Source organism: Rhipicephalus microplus, unplaced genomic scaffold (assembly GCF_043290135.1).
Source record: "Rhipicephalus microplus isolate Deutch F79 unplaced genomic scaffold, USDA_Rmic scaffold_133, whole genome shotgun sequence".
Classification (NCBI taxonomy): Eukaryota; Metazoa; Arthropoda; class Arachnida; order Ixodida; family Ixodidae; genus Rhipicephalus; species Rhipicephalus microplus.
Window position 1 is genome coordinate 218944 of NW_027464705.1, and position 20487 is coordinate 239430.

At 41.7% G+C, this 20487-nt stretch overlaps 1 protein-coding gene across 2 annotated transcripts in view; it reads right to left on the reverse strand.

Annotated features, from left to right (window-relative positions):
- The window catches only part of LOC142790852 (L-asparaginase-like), a 37026-nt gene extending 20681 nt beyond the window's left edge, over positions 1 to 16345 (reverse strand). The window contains exons 1-5 of one of the 2 annotated variants that reach the window (XR_012889804.1): positions 15948 to 16345; positions 15197 to 15314; positions 12213 to 12324; positions 9424 to 9549; positions 1562 to 1645 (exon numbers count right to left, since the gene is read on the reverse strand). Coding sequence is in view for 1 of the 2 variants with exons in the window: in XM_075885391.1 (XP_075741506.1) it covers positions 1562 to 1645; positions 9424 to 9549; positions 12213 to 12324; positions 15197 to 15314; positions 15948 to 16236 (729 nt within the window). In the remaining variant the exon portion in view is untranslated. The remainder of the gene's footprint in view (positions 1 to 1561; positions 1646 to 9423; positions 9550 to 12212; positions 12325 to 15196; positions 15315 to 15947) is intronic. The other variant, XM_075885391.1, reaches the window with a different exon arrangement.
- Between the last annotated feature and the right edge of the window lie 4142 nt (positions 16346 to 20487).

Genomic DNA, 20487 nt, shown 5'->3' on the forward strand with positions numbered 1-20487 from the left:
TCCAAGCATAACCACATTTTGCTGCAACCGCTTGAACACAAATGCAGTCTTGTTGACACGATCACGGGTGACCACGAAAGTACGCGTGCCTCCGATGCGCACGGACTGGACCTAACAGTGCTGCTTGCCGCAACGCTGCGTAGAAAACCGCGTCAAATATATGCGGCCAAAGATAAAAACATCGCAGTTCTGAAGGCACGTGCACGGCCAGCGTGCACAGATTGAAAACAAAACTACCCTTTGCCGGGCTTTGTTCCCACGACCTGCGGATCAGCAGCCTTACAGTACTTTAGCCACCAGATCACTGCGGCGGGGCTATCGGTAAGCAATACGCTGCGAAGGTGCACACTAACACAGCAGTAGATTAAACACAATTAACCTGTCAAACGGTTCGAAGCTTTATGCTTTTCCTGTTGTTCGCGTATTGCTATGGTAGTACGATGCTTCGGCATTTTCAGTTGCAGTGTTCAGTTGGTATCTAGCGAAGCATTGAAACAATCGTTCCCGGCCCTACGCATTCTGCATGCTGCAAGGGTCACTTGGGTATTGTGTTTTCTCATGTATAACCCGCCCCTGCATATAACCGGCACCACCAATTTGCAGGAGAAAGAAATAAGTACCAGCGTCACAATTTTTAGTGCAAACAGGAAAAAAAGAAAGAACTAGCTGAGAAAAGATGAAGACAGGGCTGCTCTTCTCAGCCAGTCCTCGCTAAAAGATATGTCGTCTGGCATACAGCAACAACAAGCCCGAGAGAGTTTTATTGAAGTACGCGTGTATTGGCGCAAGGCTGCCTTCCTTGCATTACCGTGAAGGCGTGCCGTGAAGCCAACTTGCGCACCAAAATTCTTTTATAACTTGCACTCCTATTCAACTCCAAATTTTCCTTATATTTGATCGCGTTACAAGCGAGAAAACGCGTTCACTTGGTGTGCGGCCAGGTACGTCCGAGTTGGCAAGAGTTCAATGCGCTCAGTGGGACCGAAGGATGAGTCCCAATAATCAGATCTTACCAAATTTTGTCGTCAATAGATTAAATTTCGCTACAACGAAATTCCGTGACAACGAATTCTTTTTGCATGTCCCGTCAATTTTGTTGTAGTGGAATTTTACTGTATCATTAGTTGGAAGTCAACACTTGTCCCCGTGTGCTTGCTTTTTTTGTCCACAAATCTACCCATTTTCTGACACCTGTAACTTGATAGTGGGGCCCCGCCGCAGTGGTCTAGTGGCTAAGGGACTCGGCTGCTGACCTGGAGGTCGCGGGTTCGTATCCCGGCTGCGGCGGCTGCATTTCTGATGAAGGCGGAAATGTTGTAGGCCCGTGTGCTCAGATTTGTGTGCACGTTAAAGAAACTCAGGTGGTCGAAATTTCCGGAATTCTCCACTACGGCGTCTCTCATTATAATATGGTGATTTTGGGACGCTAAACCCCACATATCTATCAATCAACTTGATAATAGGGTTGAAATATAATGCTCATTGATGGCAGCAAACTAAACAAATACCATGACACAGGAAACATGAGTGTGGTGCATTAATAACTTGAAAAGAATCTCACCTCTGGAATGACGTAGTTGCCAGCTATGATGAGCGAGTTGAGCAAGTTCTCCCGTCCATCACTTCTCGGTTCAAATATTGGAATCTGGATAAACCATAGCAGAGTTCGCTTGAGCATAGATACTTACACATAAGCAATACAACTGTTTGTGCTTAAACACACTGACAAGCCTACAAGTTTGAGCTGCCTCTGGACACTACATCAAATCTTCTAACTTAAAAACATGCTGAGCGCTAACAGACAGGGACGTAAGAGAGACAACAACACAATGTGCTAACTTCAATTTTATTTCCAGGAAACAGATAAATAGGTTGGTATTTCCTGGAAATAAAATTGTTGAATTTAGTGCATCGTGTCGTCATCTTTCTTACGTCCCTGTCTGTTAGCACTCAATATGTTTTTGAGTTCCGTTTACCAACACGCCCAAAAAATAGCAAGCCTTCCAAGTTCATCCCAACAAGTTAGGCTTGTGTGAATAATAAATTTCAGGTTCAAAGCGAATTCAAAGTGAATAGTGATTTGTTAGAATAATTTCGAATAGTATAGATCACATAAAAAACTGGGAATATTGTCATGACCCAATTAACCTGTACAATATTTTTTACAAAGTGAAAAAAAGGCATGTGCAAATGCCCTTTTTTTGTTTCAAAGGAAATGGAAACAACTTAATAGCAGCAAGAATTTTAAGTTCGGTAGAATGCATGCAAGTGATATCCTGTAGAGCACCTAAAATTTTAGAATCTGCTATACTTAGGGCATATAAGCTGGCATAACAAGCTTTTAAACTTAAAAACGAATAACCTATGAGTAATATGTTAATTTAACCTTGATGATAGGCTTCGTGACAGTGCAGATTTTCCTTGAATAAGTGTTTTCACGGCATAACAGACCTACACTGCAGTTAAACCATTTTACAAAACTGTCACATGCAGCATCATATGCACCTATTTGTCCCTTTGGAATACTTCAAAATTTCCAATAATTAAAACTTATATAAAAGTGAATTTGAATACTGTAATATTTATTGGAATATTCAAAGCACTCGAACAATCAAACAAGTCTGCAATAGGTAGTAGTGACAAGTGTTTGTACAATATAAAGATGAGACCTGGGTTTCAATTCACAAGCCTTTCTCTTACACACGAGATTCTTAAGTAAAATAGCTCGTACCGAGACAAAAGTGTAGCAGCAATGGTACGCATTTAGTTCGTTCAGCACAGCAGAGGTCAAAGAGGGAAGACAATGAAGCGCTTGATCACAAGAGCTGCCAAGACTACAGCAAATCTTGCTTTACTGCATCTCAGTCCACACTGCACATGTCCAGGATAATATCTTGGCAACATTAAAAAAAAGATCGTCATGCTATCTCACGAAGTTGATCGATGAGATGTGCATCATTCAAGCTATTTATGTTGTTTTAGAGTTAATGTCAAATAATTATACGCATGTGAATAATCTTCAGAGCGTCGGACATTACCATCCAATGAAAACAAAGTATAACACACAGCCATATGTTGACAGCACCTTTCAATTCCAAGGTGGCCCACCTCATTTCTATGCCAACCCAACAAGGAAACTTGCCCACCAGGTGAATTGCTGTATAAACTAAGATAAATTCAAAAGGAAGAGCACTGGCAGGTATTGCACTAGTACCCACAGAATCCGAGTATCTTGCTCACTGGGCTAAACACCCAAAAAACTGAACAATATTATATCTGAATCATGTGGATGTTGTGCTGGTGTAGAACACTGGAAGGAGAGAAAAGGAAAGGTCCCAATGTGCAGCAACAGGTCAGCACCAGCATTCTATGGCCTGCCGAAAGTTCACAAATCTGGAGTCCCCCTGTGCCAAACAGTGAATCACTGTCCATGCGCCTACACCGGCTCATATCACTGCTGACCTAAATGTCTCATGTGCACAACGTGGGGGACTTTGTCGTGTCGACATCTAAGCTACGACAAGAGGATGATGAGTGCCTCGTCTCGTTCGATGTCGTACCTCTATTCACCAGCATACCCATACATCTTGCAGCTGCCGTGACCCAAGACGCAACAGTTATCTGAACGAGAGAACTCCGTCAAAAGTAGATGGCACCTGTCGATTCCTGAAATTCTGCTAATCAAATACGTATTTTTTCTTTAAAGATGAATGCTACAGGCAGATAAAAAGAGCACCAATGGGAGCCTCAATCTCAGTGACCATGGCGAACGACACCATGCAAAGCATTGAATACAGAGCCCTCTGCACTTCTGCACCAAAATTGGAAGTCTTCCTTAGGTACGTGAATGATTGTTTATGCATTATAAAGAAATTGCAAGCCATTTCCTATTCAGCCACATAAACTACATAAAATCGGACATTCAGTTCATTTGTGAGTGCAAAAAAAAATTGATTCCTTCCATTCTTTGATTTATTAATCAGGTGAACAGAAGACTTTCAAAGTCTTTCTGTCAACTACAGACCTACTCACAGAGGTCGCTACCTGCACTTCAATTCAAATCACCCTGCAATTCACATTGCATCAGTAGTGAATACTTTAATAAGAAGAATGGAAATGCACTGCACATTGCAATCGAACAGAAGGAAATAAAGTAACATTTTTTTTCACCAAACTCCAAAAAGAAGATCTGCAGACACTGCGTTAGAGTGCCTCGAGCGTGTGGCAGAGGCGAACGAGCGCATCTAGGCACGTTAGACACAAGTGCCGTGTGGTAGTTATCTTCGAAAACGAATGCGTTGAGCCCATGGAGAAAGATGCGCGCCAGTCTTGGAGGTGATAAGGTGTAGAACGCAAAGCGACGGGCAGGTGCCACCACTGTGACGTCGTAGCAAAGCGTTGAAAACACCTTTTTGAGCATTGCCTTGCACTGTCAGGGCAGCGTAATTAAACGCTACATTCCTTAGAGCTACTTGTGTGTGCCTGTTTTAGTATAAAGGCAGACATAGAAAACATCGTAGCGTTGTTGTGGCACCTCAGATGTGTGCAATAATTGCTTTTTAATTGACAATCGCACAACTATGAACGCTAAACATTGAGCAATATTGGTGGGCGCTGCGGATGGGGTTGGCCGTTTGGTGCCGTTTGAGGTATCGTTAGCGCGGACAGACAAATGTATAGACAGACAGACAGACAGACAGACCAAAATTTTTTCGTTGAAGGTCCCCAAGAAAGACGATGAGGAATTATGGCTGAAATGGGTATGCGCCACGGTTAATAGACAAGAACAAGCTTTTGTAATGGGTAGGAGCATTGGACGGCCCACTCGTTACGGTAATCGCATTGTGAGACGACTGGTTGTTCTTTCGCTGATGTAAAACTATTTATAAGTCATATTAACGCGATTGCTTTCCTGACATCAAGCCTGCCTAAGGCAAGTTTGACAACAAGTCACAAGCTCCGGAGTAGCTCAGTGGTAGAATACTGGGCTGGCACCAGCGGACCCGGGTTCGAGCCCCACTGTGCCATTGGTGCTAGGTCATGCCTGCCTAAAGCAAGTTTGACAACAAGTTACAAGTCCCGGCGTAACTCAGTGGTAGAATATTGGGCTGGCACCCAGCGGACCCGGGTTCGAGCCCCACTGTGTCATTGGTGCAAGGTTTTTTTCTAATTTCGCGCGATGTGGTTACAGACACCGGCGGCAGTGGTGGCGGACAACATGGAACTGCGCGTGACCAGAGCTGTGATTTCATAACAGCTTTCGCTGTAAAAAAAAAGGAACACTTGACCAAAACAATTAGGCAGCACAGAAATTATGTGAGGATGATCGCAAGACAATTTAAACCCCTTGCGGAACACTCCAGATATGCAGACCTCCAGATACGTTGCCTTCGGGGAAAAAATACGTCATCCTGACAACAAAAACTAACCAACAAAAACGGCCAATACTAGAATCATGGTACATCCTAAACACTGCAAACATTTCGAACCGTTGCAAAGGAAACTTGCGATCAGTTTGCGTTCATAGACTAGCCTCACCAAGAAAAGCAGGTCAAACGGTCTCCCCAGCTGGTCCGTGAATTAAGTCAAGAAAACTTGCACCTCTACATCTCTGCAGTGACTCCCCCTGAAAAAGGAATCGAATTGGTTCCGAAACGTTGGGAAATATACCATTTTTTTTTTTGTTGGAGCCTTGTGAAAGTCTTAATGAATTAACCCAGCCATGCAGACGTATAGCCTAGTCAAATTGTTCAGCTTTCAGCGTCCCTGTGGTTTACACAGCCTCCCTGTGGCACACAATGTCAAATTTTATGCAACCACACGATGTCTAGCCTACATGCCTATACGGCACACATGCAATGACATGAGTAGCAAGATTGTGCAAAAAAACAACCATTATTTGTCAATGAAATCGTTCAGGAAACAAGTGAACTTACGACAGGACATTCAACTGACCAGCTGAAATGTCTAACCTTTAATGTGTTTTTGCTCTTCTGTGTGTTTGTTCAATCATAATCTCACCAAATGATAAAAAGAAATAAAAGCACACATGACAGAATGACCTGATGTTTTAAGAAGGTGAACAATAGTAAAGGAATGCATTTCAGCTAAGCACTCTCATATCCAGCAGTCAGTTGTATGAAAAAATAATAAAAATAATAACAATAAAGTTTGTTAACTGCTGCCATGAAGCCTGTTGCATTTTTTTCCCATCTCGAGTCATTGCACAGCTGCTTGCCACACTAACCATACATGGCTCGTATCTTATTTATTTTTTTAACATTATTCTGAGGCTGCATGCCAACTAGCACTGAACAGTCCATCAGAATATTAAAAAAAAAAAAGCTTTAGAACGAAATGCAAAATAAAGAAGTGTCTCGTGCAGGATGGTACCTAGTACCACCACTGATCAAGGCATTCGCCTAAATCCCCAGCAGCCAGTGTTGTCTCGCATGCAGCTGTGACAATAACATAGGCAATAAACAGAGACTGTGCTCCCACAAGTCTTGATGCAAACATGAGGCAGCTTGACAAGTAACTTTCACGTCTACTTTTCTGTCACTGAAACAGGGTCACTAAAGAGCCGTGCCATGACAGGAGCTATGTCAGTCTGTCATGAAGAGTGAAAGAAAATGAGCAGGGGTCAGAGCCAGTCACATCTACATGCTATATATTCAGTGGCCGACTGCAAGAACTTTTGCAACATGTAAGGGCCCGTGCCTCAATACACTTGTAGATATGGCTGGACTCAAAATGCAAACAAGTGCGTAAGAAACAAGTGTCATTATGGCAGCATTACTTATTTGTGAATTAAAGCTCATTAGTTCAAAAGAGTGCTCTTAGATTTGATGGTATGCAATGCCTTGAGCTGCAAGGGCCAGAAGCTGCAGACAGTACCACACTTGTTATTGGGCTAGTTGGTACATCACATCAGAAAAACATATCCAGCCAATAAAATAACGAACACAGGAAACGAAGCCGCTTTCCTGTCTCCTTCTTCCTTTCCTGTGTTCATTATTTCCTTGGCTGGATATATTTTTTCCGATACAGTACCACATCTTGAAAACTATTGGGTACTATATGGCACTATAGTGGGTAATATATCGCTGAACTTGTTGCAAACGTGTTAAAACAGTAGCCCTTTGGAGCCACAAGGCAATGCCAAGTAGCGACACTAATGATTTGTGGGACAAGCACCCTATCTGTGTTGCTGCCAGCATAAAAATAAGAAGATGAGAGACAGTTTAAAGTTCTGTGGTATGCCTCACAGATGACTCAAATGCACAGCTGCAGTGATGCACAGCAACGCAGCAGTCACAAGCAAGCAGTGTGCAACTCCCTTCTTTCAGGAAAATAAAAAAAGAAAGGGTTGTCTCATGGCATTTGTGATGTATGCCGGCCTCCAATTAGCAGCTGCTCTAGCATGCAATTCATGCTGCTGGAGGAGAACTTGCCTGCATCACATACTTTTTAAATTATCATTTTCTCCAGCCAGAACGCATAGTGAACTCCGTCAGGTTGATCGTTATTGTCCTTTTTTTTTTTTTGTCCCAGAAAAAATCCGTGAAGGGTCGCATCGTAACACTAGGACAATGAAAGGAATTCTTGACACAGTATGTGTGTGTCACTTCTGTGCTGCAATGAAACAAGTCTTCTATGAAAGTGCTTTTGAAATTACAATTATTTTTTGTTTTGTTTTTCTGTTTTTATAAGAGCGACGGTGTTTTTGTGGACCCTGCACCAATGCAGCCCTGGCTTCATTGAAACATTCGCATGACCAGTGACAAGGAGCCTGGGAAACATTATCATCCACAGAGAGGAAATGAAGGGTGACTGAAATTGTCACCGATTCAGCCCAGTGGAATGCTATACACAACCACAGTGGAACACCATGCAAAGCAGCAGTGTTTGCAGCACTGCTTACGTTCCAGCGCTGCCACAAATGAGCACACATGGTCGCATGGGATCCACATGGCTTACTATGAAGAACAAGGAACCAACAAAAAAATCCTTAGTGAAACTTTGACAAAACTTAGGAGCAAAGTGGTACAATGCCTGGCAAAAGGGACGGCAGCTTTCATGTCACGGAAGTGGCTTTTAGCTGGCAGCAACTAGGAGGATGTGCTTTGCCTGTGAATACCATCACACGGCATCACTCCACAGGGCTGCCGTTTCCTCGCATTTACACCAACATGGGGATCAGGAATTTGTGGCAATCCCGACCATTTGATGTGGCAATCCCGACCATTTGACAACACAGTACCATTTGATGTACTTAGCATAGCAGACCAGCATCTTTGATCACATTAAGCAATCCAAACTTACCTGAGTACCATTTGTTGCACGTGCCGTTAACTTGAAAACTTGCACAATTACAAGATTTTAACGGTTCCAATCACCTCAAATTAATGCATTTTTACTCTGTACCTACTGCTGTTAAGGCATAGGGCGGCAACAAACAGATGACAAGTAAAAAATAAAGAAAGCCTTTTGCACACACATGTGCTAAGATACGAGAATAACTAATGTTATTTATAGAAAATGTAATGATGTTGTTAAACAAACAGATCTTCAAAATATTCAGCATACAAACTTGTTATTTAGGAGCAACTTCACAACACAGATAACAATTATTTGACACTCTGCGCTAATAAGTTGTTAAGGGCTGACATGGCTCGTGAAGAGTCGTTAGCCCTAATTTATGACAGAAACTAATGAAACTAAATATACCTGCGCAGCTTTTCATGCTGACTACAAATATTCAATAATCTTTTTTGCAGGCCAACTACTCTACAAGAAGACAAAGCTGCCTCTTTATTGTTTCCAGAGACAATAGGAAAAAAGCATTCAAGAGAGAGTGCATATTATGAGACAACTAGATAGATATGCAAAACGTAGAACGCTGCAATTTTCAGATCGATTCTGAAATGTTTTAGTTTCAGCTCGTACTTGTCACATATGTAGATCTAAGTTGTGGCTAAAATGCCAATTTTACGAGACTTCAATTATGCTTTACGTGCGAAAGAATAGCTGCAGGTTTCAATAACATTAGCAAAATATGCTTTTTTTTTAATTAATGAGTTTTAGTGCTTACAAGCCATGTTTACCCTCTCCTTGTGATTTAGGAAAACACAAGCTGTAAAAAGAATTTGATCTGAAGTTATAGGTTGTAATTTTTTATCACAGTGAGTGGATAAGTAGTCCACTTTGAATAGGCTCTTACACCTATGCAACAGTGAAATACCTGGGTGCAACAGTCTAAGCAAGTAGCAGATCTAATCCAGATCTTCAAAACGCAGCAGATATCATCCTAAAGTACTCTTAATTTTTTAATTGCTATGGTACAGAGCAATGGCACTGAAAAAGAGCTTGCAATTTCCTGGAGCAGACATGTAGAATTAAAATATGTTGCAAGGAACTTGCCTGTGAACCTGTGATGATGACAGACTTGCCAAGGTTCTCGAGCATGAAGGATAGGGCAGACGCTGTGTAAGCCATCGTGTCAGTTCCATGCAACACAACAAAGCCGTCGAACTGTTCGTAACATGCCTGTAGGAATTGGAGAAAAAAAAAGAACCGTAATACACGAAAGTGAATTGTGTCCTCGCAGAGGTAGTTGAGCATTCATTGTGCATTGTTTTACCACAAGGGTGAAGGAATCAATACTGCAGTAATAAATTGCAACGTCACACCAAGAATGGCATGCACCTCGATACATACAGTGCACACCTCAAACAGAAAACACTCACGAAATGAGCATACACAGAACCAGCGCGGACAAACAACTGTGCACACTGCTTAAACAGAGTGAAAGACGCACTAAATGAACCCACATATATACACAGAATGAGCGTGAACAACGGTCACAATTCTTACTTCTTGGGTGAGAAGCGCGCTTCTTTCGTAAATGCAGCTGCGGCAAAATGACGTTCGTGCTCTCTTTAACTACTGTAACTTCAAAGCAAACTTGTGATTGAAGCAGAAGAGGTAGAAATTGCCCGAATTACAAGATAAGCGCACGCATAAGCGAGCCAATATTCTAGAGAACATTTATACGCACTTTGACCCCGCTATGTAAAGAGGCACGCGCACACCGACGCGCAGGATGGCGCGGCACGACGACCTCTAGAATGTGTGCACCCAATGCGCACCCGTTGTGCCATCTCGCTACTGATGATGGCAATGCGCTGAAGTTTCCGAGCTCTGAGGACCGCCAGCGGTACATGGTGTATATAAATGGCTCACCATTAACATGCTGGAGAAACTTCTTTCTGTGGCATAGTGGTCAGCGTCGTGCGCTGCGGAACTTCTTTTTCTTTTTTAAATCTGTTACTAAATATTTCATGAAGTTATATCCATGACGGAAATACATCACGCAGCTGTGGTGGACCCCGGCATAAAACACTTACGTGTCAAAAAAAAAAAAATGACAGGCAAATACTGTCACTTCAAGTGCCCCAAACTTTGAAGCAGGTAGGCAAAGCAGCCTTTCTGCATAGCAGACCTGCTTGTCTCTGCATAGCTTTGATGGGAATTTAAGCCAAATTTATATTTCCTTAATTTAAAGCAATTTACAAATTAGCTTAAAAGGTCACTGTCCTTTCTTCACTGGCATAGCAAAAAAAAAGTGATTGCACTCAAAGCACGCTTCTATTAGCTGAACATTGGCTGTTTGTCAAAAAAATGTCTCACCATAGATGAGTACACAGTCGCGAAAAAAGCTTACATGTATGCTCGTTAAAGTGAACATTGCCCACTTTCCTGATCCCAAAGTGATACATACTTTATTGAATAATTGGTCTTTGCAGGAATACTTGCATGGCACAGATGTGAACATATGAAAATTTTTGTCGAGGCATCTACACAGTAGCTTTAAACGATGTACAACATCGGTTGCAGCGTGGTCTTGAGCAGTTGAGTGTGAGGTCGGAAGGTAAACCCCGACCCATAGCACAGAATTTCAATCCAAGAGGAGTAAGAACACCCATTACTCTGCATTCAATCGATAAACCCCATATTGAAGCCAAGGGCACTCTTCAAAACCCTGTGAGCAGTTTTGGGATCTTACAGATCATAATTTAATATACTGACTAATCCGTTGTGTGATTACTTCACTGCTTTTGCAAAGAACAAAATCACATAAAAGACTAGTACGAGAAAAAAGCACACATATGGACACACAGGCACTACTTCCAACAAATTTATTGTTTCAACACCGAAGCTACTTACAGCACCCCCTAATCTGGCCACATCAGAGTGCGTTATTTTGAAACCACTAAGGGATGGCGCTTTAAAAATGGCATAGTCGCACCCAGGAAATAAAAATATTTCTTTGTCAGAGCAATCAACGGCATGCTTATACAAATTTCCCCACCTGCTCGATCTCTTGTGCCTCAGTCAGCTGATTCCTATTTTTGTTAACGATTCTGCATGTGTACAACAACAGAATGCCACACTTCTTACTATGTATTGCTAAAAAAACACCAGCCCAGTTCTTGACAATGTAACAGTGCTCACATAAACAAATGTTAAGGCGATGACTGATTTGCCCAACATGGCTCAAATAAACGGAGAGCTACAACAGCTGTGCTTCAGTGCAAAAGTAATGACACAATGATGGTCACATGTAAGTCTGCATCCCAGAGATCATTTGGATTCATTGTCCATTGCTTGATAAAAATGATTTGTGAATGCTTTCTTGTTGTTTCTTTTGGTGCTGATATGGTCATATCCCCCTGGTTTGGTTCGTTTATCATGTAGTCTCTCTCTTGTTAGTTATTCACATGTAGCTAGCAGAATGTTGCGAATCAGTATCTATGCATCATCTTTCAGCATTAACAAATTTGCCTAATCTGATATTCACCATATTAAAAGCACTAAGCCCAATGCAAGAAGTTTGAAAGACTGCGAAACAACATAAATAAAAAACCAACTCTACCAAAAAATAACAAAAAATGTTGAGATACCAATCAGAACGAGCATCAAATTTTTTTTGATGCTCGTTTTTCAGCATTGTCAGCCCTAAGAGGAGGGCTGACAATGCTGAACTGTGGCACATCAACCAGGTTTGTCAAAGTAATGCATCACTGCATTTCTTATCATCTTGTCAGAATTAATACATCTTATCATCAGAATTTAATCATGTTTCTGTAAACAAAGATTTGTCACTCAGCACGAGCGAGGTGTCAAAAACCAACAGTGACGGGACTCACCCGAATATCAAGTGCAATACGGATCCAGTCGTCCATGGTGGCATTGGACGAATCAAGCAGTGGGTCGTACTCATAGATGGTGTACACGACACGATTGGGATCCCCTGTACAACTGAAGAAACCAAAACAAGTGTTTCCTCTCAATGAAATGGCAACTGGTTTAAACATAAACGCTGTACAACTTGCAAGTCAATTTTCAAAGGCCACAAAGGCCGTGCTTATAGAAATATTTTCAAGTTTTGATCCTAAAGCTGATTGATTTGTGCCTGCCTTCAGAGTGGCTGTTTTAAACTTTCAAGTGTGTTACGTGAAAAATGTTTAAACAAGATAAAAGTTAATTACCAATATTATCCATTATATGCCCGTCACACCAGCAGTCATAACATCTGATCCTACCATAAGAAAGAAAAATGACTTGGCGGTACTGTAGGTGAATATAAAGGCTCTGTTATGAACTAGGACCTTTGTAATATCTTATACATTAAATGTTGTATAGTCAAAAAACAAAAAAAAATTCATATTTTCAGGTGGTTACATTTAAACTGAAATATTTCAGATATTTTTATTATCCTAGTTCACTGCACAGGCTAATGTCTAAGAAAGAATCATAGAAAGCATGATTGAAAAATATTCCTTAAATTTCACAAGCTTTGCACAAAGAAAAACATCTGAAAGTGAACTTTCCAAAAAGCAAGAATTATTCTTGCAAAACATAATGTTGGCTTGAGGGCCGTCATCAAAAAGACCAATCCTTTTGAATAAGACCATGTCAAGACATAATTTTCTTGGTTTTATGATTACAAATGTCTTTACATTCTTATAATATCCAAAATAAAAAATCTGCTCCTTGAAAAAAGTACGCCATTTTAAAGTGTGCCGACATACCTTAAGTCAAACTCTCCACTAACCATCCGAGCCTTGCAGGAAAGCACTTACCAGGCAGTATGGAGTAGACAAGAGTCGAGTAGCTCACGCAGTATATGCATTTCAGCACTAACCAAACACACCTAAGCCTTGCCCGAGTCGCAGAATGTGAATATATTCTTACTACTTATCTGTTTCAAGCTATGTGCTTTGAACAAGATTACATAGGTCTGTTTACATGGTTAGTTGTATATACTAGTATGCTATAGTTCGTAAAATGTGTCTGACACCAAATTCAAGGATAGACGAAAATGCTTCCAGGTGAGAAAAATCACGGTTGAGTGCCGACAAATCGCTGACAAAGGTTCCTTGTGAACAAAGCCTCCATGGTGGGGCCAGAATATATATATATTTTTTTTCATTTCAGCGATTTGCTGGCACTTTTTATTTTCTGCCAAGGTGTCTTGCAGCAACACAGGAAAAAGTCTGGCTCACAAGTGATACGTTTTGCAATAGAGGCATGTATATACACAGTCTGAAAGTAAGCTTCTGTCACGTAAATCTTGCTCATACACAAAGAACATGGAATGCAATTTTCAAACAGGTTAGTAGATAGGGCTGGCAAAGCTGACCAACAGAAAAATTCCAACAGAGTTCCCTTTTTCTCTCTCTCTCTCTCTTGCAACGCGAAACTTCTTGCAATCAGGTGCCCCAGTAGATAAAACGTGATGGTGTGAGCTGTTGATAGATAAGAGTGTCATTTCACTTTCAACTGTGAGATGAGGTATGCTTATCTCCCAAGAATTCGTTCTAATAAACATAAAAGAAAATGCCAACCACCCCAGTACAGTTAAGCGCTTATCAAGAGCTGCACAGGACAGATGAACCAGCAAAAGCGTGAAGCAACCATAAAGAAACCTGGGATTGCCTTATCACGAGCTGCAAAGTCTTACGCGCGTCCTTTACTTGCTGCTTGACCATAGGAGTTTCTTATTGCGCTCCCAGAGTGTGCTCCAAGAATCAAGTTGTATTGTAGCGGTGGTAGGTACTCAGTTGTGTTAATAAAAATAAGCAATTGTCTTTATTTTTCCCAACCAAAAGGGGGAAGGGGCCCCACACCAAAAGCTACATAACTGTAGCTTGAGTGCAACTGAGGCCCAACAGAAATACATTCATGCGACATACATGGCAGAGAAACTAAGCACAGTCACCTAGCAAAATTGAATACACTGCACATAACGGTGTAAGGTTTGATGAAATAAATAAATAAAAAATATAACTATGCAAGTTGCAAGAAAAAAAAATGAAGTACTACTCTGCCGGTATTCAATACACACAAAAACAAGAAACCTTAGACAATTGCACCTTACAAAATGTCTTTTGTGTTCTTTGATTGTTATGGTGAGTACGGGACTGTATCTTTCATATTTGTTCAGAATCGTTGGCAGGAAAAATTGGGGAGTGTGACTTCCACAGTTCATTCTCATACGAGAAAGCTTATTTTTCCTGGCACTAATTTTTAGTTCCTCAGTGTCCTCACAGTATGCACAAACATTTTGCAGCTGCCCAGGAATGATCTCCTTATCGAACGACAAATATAGAGGGACTCCCCAATAATGATGAGCTACATCATGATACCTCAAGTTTAAAACTTGTTGAACACAAGGTGACAGCTCTTTTGGTGTTAAAATAAGAATCCCTAAACACCACAGGTTCTTCTGATAGAAAGTATTTTTTTTTTATGAGAAATCAAAAGACATGTGAACAATGCAGTGCATTAGCGCTCCACTGTTCATATTTGCTTCCATCACACTTTTGCCTTTGCGGCAATAAAATGATGCTAGAATCGTTCCTGATGGTATCATTGATGACTGTTTTATTATCAGCCAGCTTATAACCACTCAAAAAGAAAGGCAAAGAGCGGAGTATGTACGTGCTGTGCTGTTCGCACCTTTTTATCCCGATACATGTATAATTTAATTATCCTGCTTTACACGTGGATAACAGCATACGACGTTCAATCTGCAATGGGATGTGCCAGCCACACATGTGACCTAGATATGTTCCCCAGTATATAAGTACGCGCATGACAGCATGACTGTTAAGGTCACGCAACTTACGGCAGCACCAAGGGCGGCTTGTTTGGGTCCGTGAACCGTGTGCTTGAATACTCAGCATCATGCAATTGAGGAAAGGTGCGCAGCCGATTCTCCATTACCTGAGGCATTGGCCGCAGAACTGCAAGAAGAGATATGAAATAAAGCTACACTGTTGCATCGGTTATCAGGACATACTATAATCTACTTGGAAATATCTACTTGGAAATTGCCTATCACAAGGGCAACAAACAAAACAGAATCCAAGAGGTATACAATACCGTAACAGGAGAAAGTATATTAACATGGAGATGATGTGGCAATTTAAAACAGAATGTGAACTAACTGAACAAAATTTCGGATATGTTAAGAAACATCAGTATTTGGTCTTCTGTTTTTGAAAAAACTAATTCCCCCCTCACACACCCCCCCCCCCAAAAAAAAATTGATCATTTTAATGGCAACAGAAGCGCGGGTAATGAACACACCGATGTCACACGGGCACTTTCGATATGGTGGCTTGCTTTCGATCGTGATCAGGGCCGATTCCGATTCGGCTCGATCCGGGTCACTGCCACATGGTATATTTTAATAGCGATTTGGCTTACGCCAGCGCTAAACACGATTCTGATTAGTTTGGACCAATTAAGACCGGCGACCAGATAGTGATAAAAAAATTCGATCCGCACAGGCCCGATCGCGATCGAGCCCGATTCGTATCGAGTTTCTTTAACGTGATTGGATCCCTTGGCGGAGCCAATGATCGAACCCTTACCTCCTCCTTCGCAGTCTCGAACCATGCCAATAGTGCCACCGCTGTAGAGCACCAGCACTTTAGACTCATTGCAGTGCGACGACGGCTCCTGGCTGACAAGGCAATCGCTCGTCTTGCGCAGCACTTTAGGTGCGTACGAGGTATCCAGGAGGTTGCGAGAAGAGCGCCTGTCTTGCCGCGAAGGGCTTCTTTCACTGTACCCGTTCGTGCGAGCTTCCATAGCTGGGCTCGACGATCGGGACAGGCTGTCGCTGGAACGCGGCTCTTGCTCCGCATCCGACGACATCATGCCGTACGCGATCAAGCTTTCAGCACGCAGTACTTTCGTGCTGAAAAACCGGCAGCGGAGCTCGGCGCCCCGGCCACAGAACACCTGCGCCTCCTCTGATGAAAGGGGATTGGGGAAATGGTTGCTAAAACGTCATTACGTCACTGCCAGAATAAAGCCGTGCCTGTCGGTGCCTACCACGGAGGAAGGAAAACGGTTTCCTTCCTTTCTTCGTGGTGCCTACCTGATATAGCAGCCGCCATCTTACTACAGGCAAGATTACTCCGCTCTATGGTATAGAGGCTAGAAAAGTTCTTCTAGCCTCTATATCGATGGAGGGCGAGCCTTCTTAGAGTAGAACACGGAGGAAGGAAAGGTTTCCTTCCTCCGTGGAGTAGAATAATTCAGAGAACTAGGCTAGTCGGTACGTATTAATAATAAGAGATACAGAAAGGCTTCTCGATTTGGCCGCACTTTCTGCACTAGTTCAAGAGTGCTGCACTTTGGCCATGGAGGAAGGAAAAACTACTAGCACTGACTAGTTTTCCCGCGACTTGTCGTCTCGCTAGGTAAATGATCTGGCCACAGAACACCTATGCACTCGATCTGACCGCTGCACCGAAACCGCTAGTGTCGTGCTGCATTAATACTAGACGAGGCACTGCAGTAGAGCAACTGGCGCGGCACTTGCACGACACTTTCTTGAACAATAGGTGTTCTGGGCGTGAACTGCGTGCAGAAAGTGCAGTAAAAAGAAGGAATTCAGGACACCACAAGCCATAACAGCTGAAGAAGCTCACAACGGTGAAAAAGAAAGAAGGCACGAACTTATCTGTGCATGCCCATGCAATATACAAGCCAATCAATCTGCGCTCGTGGTGCTCTACGTGAAAGATAACTTTAAGGCATTTGATTTCATCTGTAAGAAAGTTTATCGACTGTAGGATCATGCAGGATTTACCGGTATTATCGATCGACTTGCCATACATGACTCAATCATCAGACGCGTTTTCGAATTCCTATGCTGGTACAAAACAGTGCATTGATTGAATTTCGGCGTGTACAGCTTACACTCTCAACAATGTAATGTATATATATATATACACATTACATATATTTTTTCATCCACTTTTCTTTCTTCTTATTTACATTCCACTGGTTCTAATAACTTCCCCTGTACATTCCTTGGCATTACTGTCTGTTATATATATATATATATATATATATATATATATATGAGATCTAACAGACAGTAATGCCAAGGAATGTACAGGGGAAGGTATTAAAATCAATGGAATGTAAATAAGAAGAAAGAAAAGTGGATGAAAAAATTACCAACTGTGAGCAGGAATCGAACCTAGAATCGTAGGTTCGATTCCTGCTCACAGTTGGTAATTTTTTCATCCACTTTTCTTTCTTCTTATTTACATTCCATTGATTTTAATACCTTCCCCTGTACATTCCTTGGCATTACTGTCTGTTATATCTCATTAATATTGTGTTAGAAACACGGAAAAACGAGCCCTTAGGTATACACTTCTTTCCCTTATATATATATATATATATATATATATATATATATATATATATATATATATATATATATATATATATATATATATATATATATATATATATATATATATATATATATATATATATATATATATATATATATATAGGTGTGGGATATGGCACCACGGGAGCGTTGTCAACAAAGATAAATATATTTATTTCCCAACAGTTTCGGGAGGGGTCCTCCCTTCATCAGAGGATGAGTTATACTGACATGAATTTCCAAACTTCGTTGCTGCCGCGTCCCTCTCGCCTTGAAACATGTTTTCGAGAGTGAGAGGGAACTGAAAAAAAGGGGGGGGGGAGAAAAAAAGAAAAAGAAAGAAAAGAAAGTAAAAAAAGAGGAAGAACCACTGTCAACACTGAGAACGAAACCAACTGTCCGTGTACGTCCACATACGTTTCTTATAACGTGCTGTTCAGTTCTCGACGTGTGTCGGGCCACCCAAGATTGTCGCCGCGGTGCCGGGAGGGTCCGTGACGGCGTGCGTAAAGAAAGGGTTTCCCCGTAATGGGTCGGTCGGCATGCGGCGTGCGTAAAGGAAGGGTCTCCCGTTAATGGGTCGGTCGGCTCTTTTTACCTTTAATATTCATCCGTTTCCTTCAATGGTCATCAAGTGGTAGGTGAACGAAAACACTTTGTATGTGCATGTGGAAAAAGGAAGAAAAGAAAAAATGAATGAAGAAAAAACCAAAACAAGAATGGACAGTGTACACGTACGGGTCAGTCAGAAAAAAACATGGTCTCCAGCTATCAATCTTTGTCACCAATTTCCTCCTGGCTTACTTCTCAGAGGCAGTTGAGTTTACCGGGGTCCTCGTTGATGCCGGCTACTAATGTTCGAAATTTGAAAAAAAAATATGCCTCACGCTGTTCGCGCTCGCGTCTGTTTGAGAAACCGGACTGCAAAAGAGTTACGCTGATATTTTCCAAACTGTGGTTTGGCAGGCGCAGATGTCTAGCTAAAGGTAGCTTCGGCAGTGAAGTGGCGTGGTACCGGTGATTATTGAACTGCAGCCGAAATGGCGTGTCTGTTTGGCCGATATATTCTTGTCCGCAGATGTTGCAATGTAGCATGTATATTACGTTACTGGAGTCACAATTAAGGCTTTCAGTTATGCAGACTTTGAAATCCGAGAAGTTCGCTTTGGATTCTCGTGTTGTGACCATCTGGGGGCATACCTTGCATCGAGCTTTTCCGCAGGGATGGCACCCTGATTGAAATTTGGGGGTGGTTGTTTTTGCTCTGACAAGAATGTCCTTCAGATTTTTATCCCGGCGGTACACCACGTGAGGTGGCTTCGCGAAGATAGAAGTTAGTCGTTTGCTTTGCCTGATTATGTTGAAATGGCGGGACATTATGTTGTTGATTCGTAGCGCTGATGAGGAGTAAGTTAGTACAAGGTTCGTTTGGGAAGTCGTTTTAGATACTCTGTTTGGTCCCTTAATAATATCATTCCTGTTCACGTTGCGAGCATGTAGTATGGCATCGTCAATAATGTCTTCCGGATAATTTTGTTTCAATAAAGAATGCTTTAGGTGTTCCGCGTGTCTGTCGAATTCCTGCATATCGGTGCATATTCTTCGGTACCGGTAGGCCTGAGAATATGGAATACCCGTTTCGCAATGCTTACCCAAAGCATGCTTACCCAAAGCATTGCAATATGATATGTGCCTTCCCTGATATGTGCCTTCGCGGTCTTTCTTAATTGTTTAGAACCCGAAGCGTCATAGCGAGTAAAAAATGAACATATCGAGGGGGTGCCCCCCCCCAAAAAAAAAGATTCACAGCATATCCACGAAATGAGTGATGATGAGTGGGAGAAGCGTACGTCCATCAGCCCGTACATACTTCCGTCCGTCCACGCGTACATTCGTGTGTCCATACGTCCGCGCGTCCGTCCGTCTGCTAATTTGTCCGTCCGTCCGTGCGTCCATCTAGTGAACACTCCAAGTACCGCCATCTCGCAGCCCCTGTGGCACATACCCGCACAGGTGGCACATACCCGCTCCAGAGCGGGTATGTGCCACCGGTGGCTAAATACATACATACATACATACATACATACATACATACATACATACATACATACATACATACATACATACATACATACATACATACGTACATACATACATACATACATACATACATACATACATACGGAGGAGCGACACACCCACGCCCTAAAGAGCTTCACCCCTAAAAGGTGCCCCCCCAAACAAGAAATTTCTGGCTACGCGCCTGGGTAGGAGCTGATCTTGGAGAACGTCATGTATTTTTGGAACGCGCGTAGCACGGTAATTAATAAAGCATTGGTAACTCGTGCAAGAATTATACCACTTCGCATGTTCAACTGTAGTCGGGTTTGACAGCATCACTCCGTGTTGTATATATATATATATATATATATATATATATATATATATATATATATATATATATATATATATATATATATATATATATATATATATATATATATATATATATATATATATATAAAGGGGGAGCAATCGTAATAATGAATTAGGCCGATTACTTTCATGAGGCCCAAAAGAAATTAAATGACCGCACATTTTACAGACATTTCAGCTACGACCCAACCGAGGAATTCAAGACCAAAGTAAAACAAACTTTAAAAGAGCTTGTAAGAAAAAATAAAATTCTAGAAACTGTGCTTAAATCCTTAGTC